The sequence below is a fragment of the Thermobia domestica genome, chromosome 10, assembly GCF_964235325.1.
Source record: "Thermobia domestica chromosome 10, izTheDome1.hap1.1, whole genome shotgun sequence".
Lineage (NCBI taxonomy): Eukaryota > Metazoa > Arthropoda > Insecta > Zygentoma > Lepismatidae > Thermobia > Thermobia domestica.
This window is the reverse complement of record NC_137463.1, coordinates 96,268,131-96,281,933: the sequence shown is the minus strand read 5'-3', so window position 1 is coordinate 96,281,933 and position 13,803 is coordinate 96,268,131. Positions and strand designations below refer to the sequence as shown.

General features: G+C 33.8%; 1 protein-coding gene across 3 annotated transcripts in view; it reads right to left on the bottom strand.

The window, feature by feature from the left end:
* Positions 1-3,946: 3,946 nt before the first annotated feature.
* Positions 3,947-13,803, bottom strand: part of Nct (Nicastrin) — a 133,322-nt gene continuing 123,465 nt past the window's right edge. For all 3 annotated transcript variants that reach the window (XM_081728290.1, XM_081728291.1, XM_081728292.1), the window contains one exon: positions 3,947-10,170. In XM_081728290.1, the coding sequence (XP_081584416.1) occupies positions 10,152-10,170 (19 nt within the window). In that variant the 3' untranslated portion in view covers positions 3,947-10,151. The remainder of the gene's footprint in view (positions 10,171-13,803) is intronic.

Genomic DNA, 13,803 nt, shown 5'->3' with positions numbered 1-13,803 from the left:
GCACTAATTGAGGGAGTTTCGTTCGTGCGACCATCGTTATCATCACAATTGTCCGAAGACTCAGGAAGATTGACACGTGAAATCTTATTTAACTCACAATTCTTACACAACCAAGGGTCTGTGCTTTTATCCAATTTTGCAACTTCCTCAGCGGAAAGATCATAACATTTTGCATGTATCCACAAGCGACAACCATCGCAAAATACACTATATCCTTCCATTTGCTCTTGGCAGCACATATATTCTTCCACTTCATGAGTTTCTGTGCTAGACTTCTGACTTGCCATTATTCTTTTTCTATTTCACATTGTTTCCCAGAGACTACCTTCCAAGCACTCACATGTAACCACATTACTCTCGAGAAAAGGAAAGTAACTATGCTTTCAGACTTTTTTTTTTTTTTTTTTTTTTTACATTAACCTTAATCTATAGTTTCGATTAGTACACTGTTATTCGTAAATTAGTTAAGATTTATTTCTACACAAAACTATTTTACTAACATGTTCATTCTTTTAAGGCTTGCATTACATTGATGTCTTCCGGTACAAATAAAGCTTGACAGTTCCAAAACCAAACATAATCCTGGCTGAAAAGGCGCCATTTTTGTAACTCTCAAACAAATAGTAAATAAATAAATAAATAAAAATAATAAATAAATCTCGGCTGAAAAAAAATTGTATCTACCCAGAAATAAATAAATAAAAGAAAATGTAATTACGCATCTGACTTGTGTATTGTATGACGTTCACCTTCCCTTGATTGAAGTGTGCCCAAATGCATTGCAAGTTTAACCAGTCACAGACCTGTTTGGGTCCCCACAGAAGTGCGCCTGGCAACCCACAAAACATTCGTGCACTCCACTATCATGTGAGAACGCTGAACTCGAACGGGGTAATGTGTGAAAAATTTCTTTGATTCTGCGCAACGACCGAAAGAAAAAATAAATAAATTTTGAAAAGGTTGTTATGTCTACTTTTGGGTTCCCCTCAAACACTATCTGTACCGTTTCACTTTCAGTTGATCTTTTCACTATAATCATTACAGACCATTGTTACTGAATCTACCCTTGTACCATTTGAACGTACCTAGGTTCCCTAAACTACTGGGTTTTCTCTGTATTTATTTGAAATGAAAATATTAGGTTTCAAATTTTATCCATTTAATCGGTATCTCGAGAAATTTTTAAATAAAATAAAAATTATAAAAAAAAATGTAATGTGTACAGTTATGCTAAATTTCTTTTGTTCAGCTGCACAGTATGCTCACCTTCTCTATCTGTATTACATTTACTATATTGAACATTACTACATGTTCTTTACCACAAAATAAAAAAAAAAAATCATTTTTATAAAAGTTCGCTTTCAAATCTTAAAAATCCAAATTGTTACTACATCGTCCCGGTTACTTATTAGAATCATTATGAATCACAGCATTCAGGTTTATATTTTCTATACTGCAGGGAATTAAACATCCTGCCCCTTCAGATTTTGTGTGTGCTATATTACTTATTTTGTCATAAATTATGCATTACAAATTACTCAAGCAGGAATACTCAACTGCTATCACAACATTCATTAAATTTGCACACATCAACATTACATTCTTACCCTAACTTAACCTACGCACAAGTACATACATAAACAAAACACAAAATATCACACTATATAGATATATATGCACATATTAAGCATAGGGACGTACCAGAAAGCGAAAACGGATATCTATAATTTCCATCATTTTATGTCTGAATTTAGCGTTAAAAAAAATAAAATATATATATCTTTCAAGGTGAACAGCAAACTGATGTTTTGAAATAAAAGTATCGAAGACGGGATACGAACTTCGTACCATCAGTGAAGTGGTGCAACTGTACACAAAATATATTTACTATTTGTTTGAGAGTTACATGATGAGGAATATTAATCTTATCAGTTGTAAAACCAATTATATTCGGCACGTCATTTATTTTTGTTGCTTCCAGAACTTGCATGTTTATTTCACTTACTGATTGATCTTGTAATCTGCGCTGTATATAAACTCTGTTTCTTCTTACTATTGTAAATATAGACTTGCTTGGAACGAATTTAGAATGAAATGGAATTTCAGTTTTACTAATCTAGAATGAAATGGAATCTAAGATTGTAAAATATTAATGAATTTTTATTTAATTTTTTGGAATCCTATATTTTGATTTTACTTAATTTTGAATGATTACTGCTAACATATGTTTAGGCCCTTTTTCTGTAGTTCACCTCTGATAAATCTCCTTATAATCTCAGTAAATTTGATCATACATCGTCACAAAACTTAAAAGGAACACACAGTCGCAGGGTGCATCACAAAAGATTGCACTAAATGAGTACGTCCTCGCTGACAATCAATAAATGAGCACGATGATTTCGCAGTCACACCAGCAGTGCAGGAAATGCAAGAGATGCTTGGTTGACCGAACTTTTTATGATCGCATTCCTTCGAAGAACACTAATTGAACCAATGAATATGGAACAAAATATACATGAAATATTTGATGAAGAATATTATGCTTCCTAGAATGGGGAAACCATGCATAAACATGGAAAATTATATTGGTTAATTTAAAAATGTAGGAAACCGCAGATTTTCAGATAAAGGAATGAGCACACTACCAATATTCTAAACTCTGTTGTCTATAGCTACTATAGTATAGATGTGTGATTTCACAAGACAGAAATTACAAGTCTGACAAGTTACCTACCTGAATTGCTGAAGTACACAGTAAAATATTTCCAAAATATCATAATTTTTATCGCGTTCAATTTAACTTGGCTACCGATTTACCAAAAACCTTAAAAAGAAAGAGAGAGAGAAGTGAAGTTGGAGCTGCAGACTGGATGTTACGCGGTATCCATCATTTTGAAAGTAGTATGTCTTGTAGAGGTATAAATGGATATTGTAGAAAAGGTCTTAGTGTTACTTTTTCATGCCTTAGAACATCTTCACCTATCCCTAACATTACTTACATCAACTGCGGCCTCATCACATACATATTACGGCAGAGACACTTACATATAAATGTTCACAGCTGGGCACCTCTCCTTTGACAAGCACTAAATTATAGCTTGTTCCAATACCGAATTCCCACTGGGAACCAAAAGTATTGAGTTGATTTTAGTTTAGCGTCCCTTTCAGCAGCGAGGCTATATGAGACGTGGACCTACTGATTAACGTGGAATCCGAACCACATGAGCTCCCGCCGGGAATCGAACCCAGGTCTCCCAAACCAGAAGTATCATCTATTAGTAGAGGAAGGACTACTTCTATTATATGCATGATTGGTGAAAATATGATTGGTCAAAATGCTTGTATTCTTTGCACCAAGTTCTATCTCTTCGCCTCCTCCTCTTCCTACCATGAAGATTTGAACTACATGTATCTTTCCTGTCCATTTTTTTAGGAATGTAGAAAATGAGGAAAAAAGCAAAAATAACATGAAATCATTTATTTCGCTCTGTTTTAAGAAAAACCTCACACACTTTCTATGTATATACAAATTCACACAACACTACGCATGATGAAACATATATTACATCATAATACACAAAAAGTTTATTTTTATACAAACTTTAGCATCATTTTCTTCTATATTCCATGAGATAATTTATAGAATTCTTTAGAATTAAAAAAAATGAAGAAATTAATCGAGATCATAAATTTACGTCGAATCATAAAAATTATCATACAACTGAAGCGAATATATATATATAAAAAAGTGAATCAGGTATGCTGTTTATTTACAAAAATTAGGACTACAAGAGTGAATGTTGGCATTCCTCCAAAATTTGTAAGATTACCAGATGATTATTCCAATGAATACAGAAAGCACACTGCCAACTTTAATCTATTTATACGTACCAGGAACTGTTGTTTTGCTGAAGCTTTATCAGTTTAACTTAGCTATTTTTTATTATAAACACATAACTATATTATTTGATTTGTTTCTTGAAGCGCATTCAAGAAATATTTTCACCAAATGATCCGAAACACAAAAATTACAAGTAAAGCATTCCATACTTTATGCATATCAATGAAACATGATACATCAACATTCCAAACAATATACTTCAAGAAACGTTATGACGTACAGAGTCACATGACACATAATACAGTAGTTAACAACAGTATTATCTTATCAAAATAATGAATATATATTGTATACTCTTGTTGCCGAATCCACTATAACTTAAAAGTTTTTTTTTTTTCAGTTGGTTCGGAATGTGCAGGGTTTCTTACTCATTGGGCTCAAGTATTTTGAACGAATAACGCTGTTCTATACAAATCCATACAATTAAGGCCCGAATCATAATTGAACTTTTTGGTTCAGTTCTGATTTATTTAAGAATAATCACTTTTACGAAGCTGCAGTTTTATGGTTATTAAGGGTTCATACTCTGAATGCAAGAACATTATGAATCAGTAGCTTTCTCTTCAGTGTATTAAGATAATTTACATCATTACATTATTTGAATTGATCTGTAAATCCACATAGGAATTTTTCTCTTTCTTTCTTATTTTTTTCCTAGATCATTTCACTGCTACTAATACACAAGCTCTGATATCACACTGAAACTACTGCTTAGAACTGGTTTTTCTTTAACGAAAAACCGAATCTTACTGTCAAATGTATCACAAACTAAATGCTTCTACTTACCTTAAAATGGATAGGGGAGTAAAAATTCAAATTTTCGAAGTCGACTGTATAAATATTTACGTTATTAAATATTCCATTTTAAAGAACTCAAATTCCTGATTCTTAAATCAAAATCATGATGCTTTAATTTATGAAACTATGTTCACCAAACAAAAGATCTGAAGTACTAATTCTTTTATGGAATTCAGAAGTAAATGTCTATATATAAGCACACATCCACACAAACGTACAAACATCGCAAAGACTTCCAAGTTAATCTAACTCTATATCTGATTCTCAACACTCGTTTTATCAACTACTTGCATCAAGCATCATTTAAAAAATACTATATAAGCTATAACAAACCACACTAAAATGCATTATTCAGAGCGCCTGTACAATATGCCATTTATACATTTATAGCTTTCGAAAACAAAATTAAACATGCATTTCTTTTAAATAATCATATTTTTAACTAAAACATATATGTAACTACCAGATGCTTCTTTTCTTTAGGATTAATTAGTTGTCATTCTCATTGTAAGAATACAAGATACACAACACAATCTGTTTTCTACTAAGCCTCTGTCTCTGGCGAATTATGATACCTTGATATTGATATCTCTGGCGATTATTGATATCTCCTGCATAGAACGAATATTTTTCAGGTATTACCCTTGCCAATGACTTGGTGACGTTTGGAAGACCTTACAAATGCCAGGATTACAGACATAAACTAGACACAAGCTCACAATTGATGAGATTACAATTAACCGACCCATCGAGCAAGATATTTAGAAACTGCATAATTGTTTGATGTTCACGATTATGTCTATTCCTAAATCGAAAAGTAAATTTTTGAAGATTGGAGATCCTAACTCAAGATTTGATAGCATTGTATGTATATCCATACGCACAATAACGTATTTAACCCTGTCTAGTTTCTTTCTCTTCAAATCTACTACTGTTTTTGGGCAAATTGTTTTGGACTCGCTACTTTCTGTGCACGTAATCCAGGATATAATTCTTGATAAGGGCAATACATGGTTCAAGTCTCTAACGTACTACATACTTCTGTATAATGTGTACATGTACTTTGAGATCCATATATCCTTAACGAATAATGATCACTGACACGTTATAGGCAATACACTGCATATTTAACTAGTAGTTCCAAGATCCAGTACGATATTCACTGTGAGACAGAAATCCTGACAAACAAGACATTCCAACGTAAGAGACTTACCAATTTTCGTTTGTTATTTACCAGATAGTAATATGGCACAAAGTAATGTAAGCAAATGTTAGCTTCTGCTTACATTTGTCTATAGTTTCTCAGCTAAAATTATATATACACACAACGTAATTAAGAGTTTATATACTACGAACAATTTTGCCTCTGCATTATCCAAGCTTCGTTACCCTTTAGACTCACTGATTGGTCAATTTGCAGAAATTACTTATGCGACGTTCATTAATTTGTAGCGAACAATATACAACTACAGAAAACATGATCATTTTTTTTTATCATAAACAAAATGTTTCCCATATTTGGGTGATCATCTGAAGTAACCGAAAAAACTACGACTTTTCTTACACGTATTTTTTGTATGAGCCTCAGTAGTATGTCAATCACTACCACCAATTACTGAGGCTAATATCACAAGTTTTTCCACGGAAGAAAATAGAAATGGCTTCTTGGTGTAGTTTGCTTTTTGCTGTTGTCTAAAATAAGACCCAAATTTATAATACAAATATGCGAACTGGTGAAAGCAACTAGCAAGAACTAAAATTAAATTTCTGGAAGTTTGTGGCATGTAGCTCTCTTCCAATGAGAACTCATTTCTGAGGAATACAATGCAAAGACCTAATATTGGTAATGGTAAATTTTATTTTCAGAGATAACATTTAGCTTATCAGAAATATATATTTATGCAATGAGTATGAATTACACACGCAAAGAATAAATCAAAAGGAAGTCATCAAACACAAAGATTCCGGAAAACACATAAAAATATTTCATTCTAAAACAATAACTTTATAACATATTATAAAGGCACTCTGACATATATATATTTTTAAATATTAGCACTCACTCACGCAAATAACATTCTCAATAATAATTATAGCATATACACAATCACACAGATATTCGTGTGAAAACATCAGGCACCTCTGATAAGTTTGCATATTATGTATTATACATTAACTGGTGAAAAATATCATTAACAACTAAAAATAGTTAAATTAAAGACTTAAAAAGCAGTTTTTAAATTATTATTAAATTAATACATTCATCAGAGAGCAGTAATTACATCTATTTAAAAACCAAAGAGAATCATTACATCAAAGATCAGTATTAATCTTATAAATTACACCTAAATGCAGAATTTGATTTGTTGGATTTTATAGAGTCCAACTCAACAAAAACTCATTCTATTTTTCCAAACTCAATGCTACTTTTGCTAATGGACAGTGTCATTATTAGTTAATTCTGCATAGTATTACATATTTGTATCACTGACACTAATGCCTTCAATGCTGCAATTTTCTTCAATGAATGATTATATATTGAACTAAATTGTGTTCCGTTTTATAATTAAATTTTTCATTGTTGTTAATTTCCGTAACTATGGCAAATTAATATTTTAAGTTAATGTTGCATGAACATTCCTTCCGAGACAAATACCCGTATCTCATACTAAAGCTTCTTAAAACTTATTATTATTGCGAATATGAAAAAGACGCACCAAATTCTTCTCGATGTATTGCGTGCAATTACGTATCAAATTAACAACACAAGAAAGAAAGAAATTATTTATATCTGTAAACTAACATCCAAATAAGAGAGACAACATTACATTTTTTATTTTTATTTTTATTTTTAATTTACACTTATGAACAGGATCACTATTATGTAGCTAAACCACTGTAACTTTTCTACTGAAACTCTTTATTATAGCAGGACAACATATTATAGGTTTTACGTACTTATACTAAATATTATACTCATTGTGAAATTATATGTTGATCAGAAAACATTTAAAGCCTAGAGAAGCTACTAGACAGGCCCAGATATCCTTTACACTTTGGCACTCGTGTCTTCATAGGGTACTTAACAGTACTCAATTATTCTGTACTTTAATTCAAGCCTTCATCGCTACAATCTATGCAATCAACAGATGCTTCTTCAGGTTTACAATATTTGAATATAGGAGTTGCTTTTATATGTTTTAGAGTTCCTGAAATTCCCTAGTTGCTAAGAGCGTTTCGAAGAAGATAGAATTTCAGAAAATAAAAAGATAAAGTGTTGCTGAACGTGTATGAAGGTTGCATCGTCAAACACTTCTTTTCAATTGCTTTAAATCTTCCAGAAATCTCACATAATACAATCTCAATGAAAATCTCTCTCTCAAGTTCTGTATTAGTATTCAAAACAATCTTTTTATGTATCTTTTGCATATATTTCATGCGAAAATCATACACCAACATGAAACTGCTCTTAGCACCTCGGATTTTGGTTCCTTTAAATTAGTTCTGATTCAATATATGTTTCTATTAGGGGAATCATGACCACAGAAAACTCAAAACGTCACATTTTTACAGGAATGTATTTTGTGAGAGAGCTATTTAACTACATACCATAACGCAAAGATTACACGATTCCGTTACAGGTGAGCACATTGATCCTGTTTATTTTTTTTTTCCGATTTAAATAACCAGCACTTACTAAAATTACTAAATAACTGCTTACTAAAATTATTGAAAATAAAGTTTAAATTATAAAGCACTAAAAGTAAATGAAAACAGTACTACAAAAATAAGAATCAAGAATATTGTTTGTAATACTCAATAGATTTAAAGATGAAATTTTTTAGAAATTTAATGATAAATTTGGAAGTCATATTTTTATTTACTAATAGATTACAAGCACTGCCACGCTGGGCATAAAAAGGATATGTTGTTCATGTGTTTGATAAAAGTGTTCGTTCCCATATAGTACCATTCACATTTGGAAAGGAAACTTAAGATATATATATATATATACATTTATATATATATATAGCGACAAACCTCGACACCGTTCACGTATCAGGAATGAAGAAAATTCAATATTCACTCTTCCATCAAATCATACCATGCATTCACGTATGTAATTTTTGCACAATAAGGCCTACGAATAAGCCTATAAGAAAAGTCACTGAAACAACATACTAGTAAATATGTAATTATATACAGTAGGCAAATAATGCCTCAGGTAAAGTAAGAAAAAATATATAATATATATACAAATCACTTAGCATGGCCAACATAAGGCCGATGATCAAAGAAACTGTCTGCACCGCAGATTTTTATATAAGTAGGACGTCCGAGGCTGCAAATCAAGTACCCTTTCCGCACAACCATCAAAAGTGACCGGATTCTTTTTGTTTGTTAGTGAAACAGGGTTTTCTGTGAAACATCACATCAAAAACAATAAAAAATAACTAGATTTTAAAAATTACTATATATATCTATATATATATAAGTAACTTCACTCTCTCACTAGCACTTACAAAGGCTGTTTTCAAAATGTACAAAATGATTCAGAAAACAAGGCAATCTTTCTGATTCCAAAAATATATATCTTAGTACAATAGTTTTGTATATGATCAAAAGTATATCTGCTTTTCTTCTTATTCTGATACGACTGTGGCAGTTCATACTTTCTACATCATGTATATCTCTGCGAAACAGGACTAAGTAGCAAAGATATCAGTATGAAGTTTAAACAGAAAACAAATACATTCTCCGGTTCCAAAAGTGTTACCAGAAAATGACAGTACAAAGAACGACTTGGAATTGAATTTACGTTCTTACGCCGTAAATACACAAACAAAATAACCATGTTAGTAATTAATATACCATATGCTTATGATATGAAAGCAAGTACAGTAATTTCCATTGAAACGTAACTATGCATAGATAATGCTTCGAGTGCAAGTAACGATTGCACTTCAGTGTTCCGAATTACATTTGACGTATCAGAATCGGCGAATTTTCGGAATCAGGAAGACAATTCTGCCTTCTGAATCACTCTATTGGAATGTTGAGTTTTGGGATATCAGTCTCCTGGACATAAGTTGACATCCAAACTTTCTTGATGTATCTATATATATGTGTGTCTTTGTATGTTGTTAATGCTGGATGAAATATGACGAAAAGATGTTCATACAACTGTCAGTCTTTAAAAAAGTTTCTTTTTTTAATACAGAAATATCATTTACGTACATAATATCAAGAACTCTAATTAAAAAATCAATTACTGCCAAAACTTTGGCACTCGGGGGACAAGACTGAGTACTCCCTGTTTCAAATTAGGTTCCGCAATTCACATGATGGTCTTTACTATGTTCCTCAAAGTTCCTCTGAGTTACAATTGAATTACAGGAGCTGATGACTCCCTGCGGAATGTTGTTAAGGATATTTGATTTGCATCGCTTTCCTAGCAACCAGTACCTAGCCTGAAAGAAAGAAAAAATTATATTCACAATTTTAGCATTACATGGACTTCTTATACGGAATGATAATAGTTTTCACACGGCACCAGTTTGTATACTTGCAAGAAGACAAATACACGCAAGTTCGAGATGAAAGAGAGCTATGTGTGGATATTTTATCAATGTACTAAGCAGACGGTCAGCTTACTGTGTTGATCGCATATTCCTCGAGGCTCAACAAACTGGGGAAAAGACTGTGATTTGTATATACTCATTTCCAAACAAAATACTCATACGGTACTGGATTGCTCCTCAAAACTTCCACAGATGATCTTATTCGCTGATGCTCGAGGAACAAGCAACACACACAGGAAGATAACCCTATTACTGACTAACCATATAACCGAGCTCAACAATACAGACATATATCATAAGTAAACAGATACCTTGCAATATAGTGAAATTAATGATTTTAAGGTCATTAATGATCGTAGTCCGTTTGTTATTCCAGGTGTGGACAGTGTGATGATTCCACAAGAGAAAGAACGATGTCACGACCCAAAGAGTTGAGTGTTTTCGAATCTGTTTGGATAGTTGGAGAATGCAACCTTGGTGCACGTCAAATTTTCTAAAAACTTCAGATTCCGTAGTCCATCATCAATCGGGTTACTGTCCAGTTTAAAAGACATCAAAAGGAAAGTGCGAGACCACGTTCTGGCCCACCACGCTAAACGCAATGGCAGTTGAGCTACAAAATATGTATGGAATAAAATCTCAAGTGGAAGACTGCAGACGTGGTAGAACACCTGAGAGTGAATCGGATTACAGCTGTCATATCTGCATCAACTAATCTATCATGAGAGAACTGCGAAACTTAAACTCTTGATTAGTATAGCCAATATTGCAGGCGAAAACAGTGGGCAATAAATACAATGCTAACTTGCAGTGTCAGGTAGTTTTCTGTGATGAGATCATACTTTTCCAATTTTCATCCAGCGAACGCACACGGGTCTGAAGAAAACCATTCAAGAATCTTATTTAAACTACTCACAACCAACATTAAAACGTGGTCTGGATGTTCCGAGTTGCTGGAATGTGTTGGCACGTTCAACAGCGTTAGTAACACCGACATTTTCATGCAAATGGGTCTGCTACGACATTTTCTAATGGGTTTCTTCTACAGCAACTCTGTTTATCAAAAATGGCGCCTCTGCCATATTGAAAAAAAACAAAAAAAAAAAACGTGAGATACAAAATGGCACCCAAAAACTGCCATGAGTCATTCAGTCCGCATATATGAACCCAACTGATCAGATGGCATCCTCAAAAACCCGCTTCCCGTGAAGTACTTCTCGAAGGTTTGCGTGAACAATGTCAAAAATCCTCCAGGCCAAAATCACGGAACTCATTATTTCCATGACTTAATGAATTAAGACTTCACTTCAAGCTCAAAGTTAATCAACAAGACATTCTTCTGATTCTTCTCTCTACTTCTTCTGATTTCTGAATCAACTTGGTACAGTTCAACAGAGGGAAAAGTTTATTAAAGATATCTATTTAATTATGATATGCACGTATCTGTACACTATGTGCCTCGTAACTATGTTGGAATGTCCATTCCTTGTCAGTCTACAGATATTTTTTTCTACGTCTTCGTCAATATTAAAAGGTATCAGCCTACAAGTATTCATCAACAGTATTAATTTCTTCGCGTTTCTCATAACATTATGAAAATCTAAAAATAATGTTACAATTACTTTGCATAATTTTCTATATTCTATTAGTTCTTGGATTACTATACACATGCTGCAGGATTTTATTGGCCACTAGTGATTGACAGGGAGATTAATGGAGGCATCAACTCCGAGGCTATTAGATTCAATCACGAAAGACCAATAGCTAATACACGCGTCTTTATAAAAGGTGGCACAACATGAAAGGCATTAGAGAACGTTAACTATTTCAATCGTGAATAAAAGAGATACATTGTTAACCAAAAACAGTAACATTATTAGGCAGTCGTAAACGCTCTCACAGTAAGTACTGCGAACATTGTACAATAATGTGCCAAATGCTCAGTGGGACAATGGAGTCTTCACAATATGGATAATTGATGTCACGCATGAATACGAATACGTGAGACGAATGCGCCCGATACCGAAGCACCCCAAAATCACATCTTGGCGACTTATACGCGACGGCGCATCATAATTACCTAAAATATGTTTTGAAAAATGAAATCTATTCTGATTAGCCTGGTTTCAATCAGTTTGCAAGTGAAAGCGTATTCATTGGATGAAATAGCTAACAGAGATTGGAACATAAGAAAAAGAGTTACAATACATCAACTAACGCGGCATCCTTGGCTGCTGTATCAGCATGTTCGTTTCTCCAAGTGCCGACACGTCCCGGCGTCTAGCAGACAACGATACAACTCTGTTGCGTTGGCTGCATTTCTCACAAGAATGTGTTGCACGGAGGGGAGTTTACTGCAGGCTACTAACAGAGCTTTGCGGATCAGTGCAACACACGACGTAGCTAAAGCTTAAGTGCGTGGTCGAGTGCAAGCTTACAAGCAGTTAGATTAGCAGTGAATACTGAACACAGGCGATGCAGACGAGCTTCTGAGTTATTCTCGTCCGTAACGAGGGCACAGCCAACTGAATTCTCATCCTCGGAACTATCTGTATAAAAAAGCATAAAAACTGAGTTACTCTTCTAGCAATGCTCAAAACTCCTGCTTGTGTGCTGTTAGGCGTGTGAAGTCAGCTAACAGTCAAGCCTATGGAGACAAGAATTATGGAGGAAAGGCGTTAACTTCAGAAAACAAAGAGATGGCCACACAAAACTGTCCACGAGACCCGTAAGGACGGTCGTAGATTTGACTCTTAGGGAAAATGTTGCAGGGGTGGCCACTAATATAATAATATGGGCTGTATAATTTTGGAGAAATCTCTCACGATGACAGGCTAATGGTGGTTCGTTTGCTTCAACATAAAAGCTAGCAACACCATTAGTGCCAAACGCACCAGTAGCTAATTTAATACCCGGGTGACAAAGTATAAAGCTGTTAAGGAACGAGAATATCAATATGCAATATAACAGTAGTGTAATTTGGACCACATTAAACTACGATAAAATTGTGATAGAACAATGCGATAAGTACTGTAGGGTGGTAGGGAAGTATACGCAGCAAATTTGGAGGTCGGAGACAAAAATACATAAGATGACGAATGTGTGTGAAACCACGTTAAACGGCGACTAAACATCAAACCCAAAACTAGAACCGTATCAACAAATGAGACACAAACGTCACCAAGATATGTCCGGATCAAGACGGCAAGTTCGTAAGCGCCAAAAATTACGTACACACTGAGTTTTCTCAAGAGAAAACCGAAAGCTTGTTTCTCATTCGATCAACGAACAAGACAGTAATGCTAGTTGAAGCTGTTGAGTAATACCGTGAAGGTATTGGAAGCGACCACAAATAAGACTGGAAACATTGAGAGACCATAGATAGAAGCCTCGATCTGCAACAGAACACTGTGAACAACACGAAGCAGTGTAACACTAAGAATACTACCTTGAGGGATACCGTTTTTCTTGTAAAAATCGCTCGAAGAGACTAGAATCTACACATTCTAAAATATCGTTCGT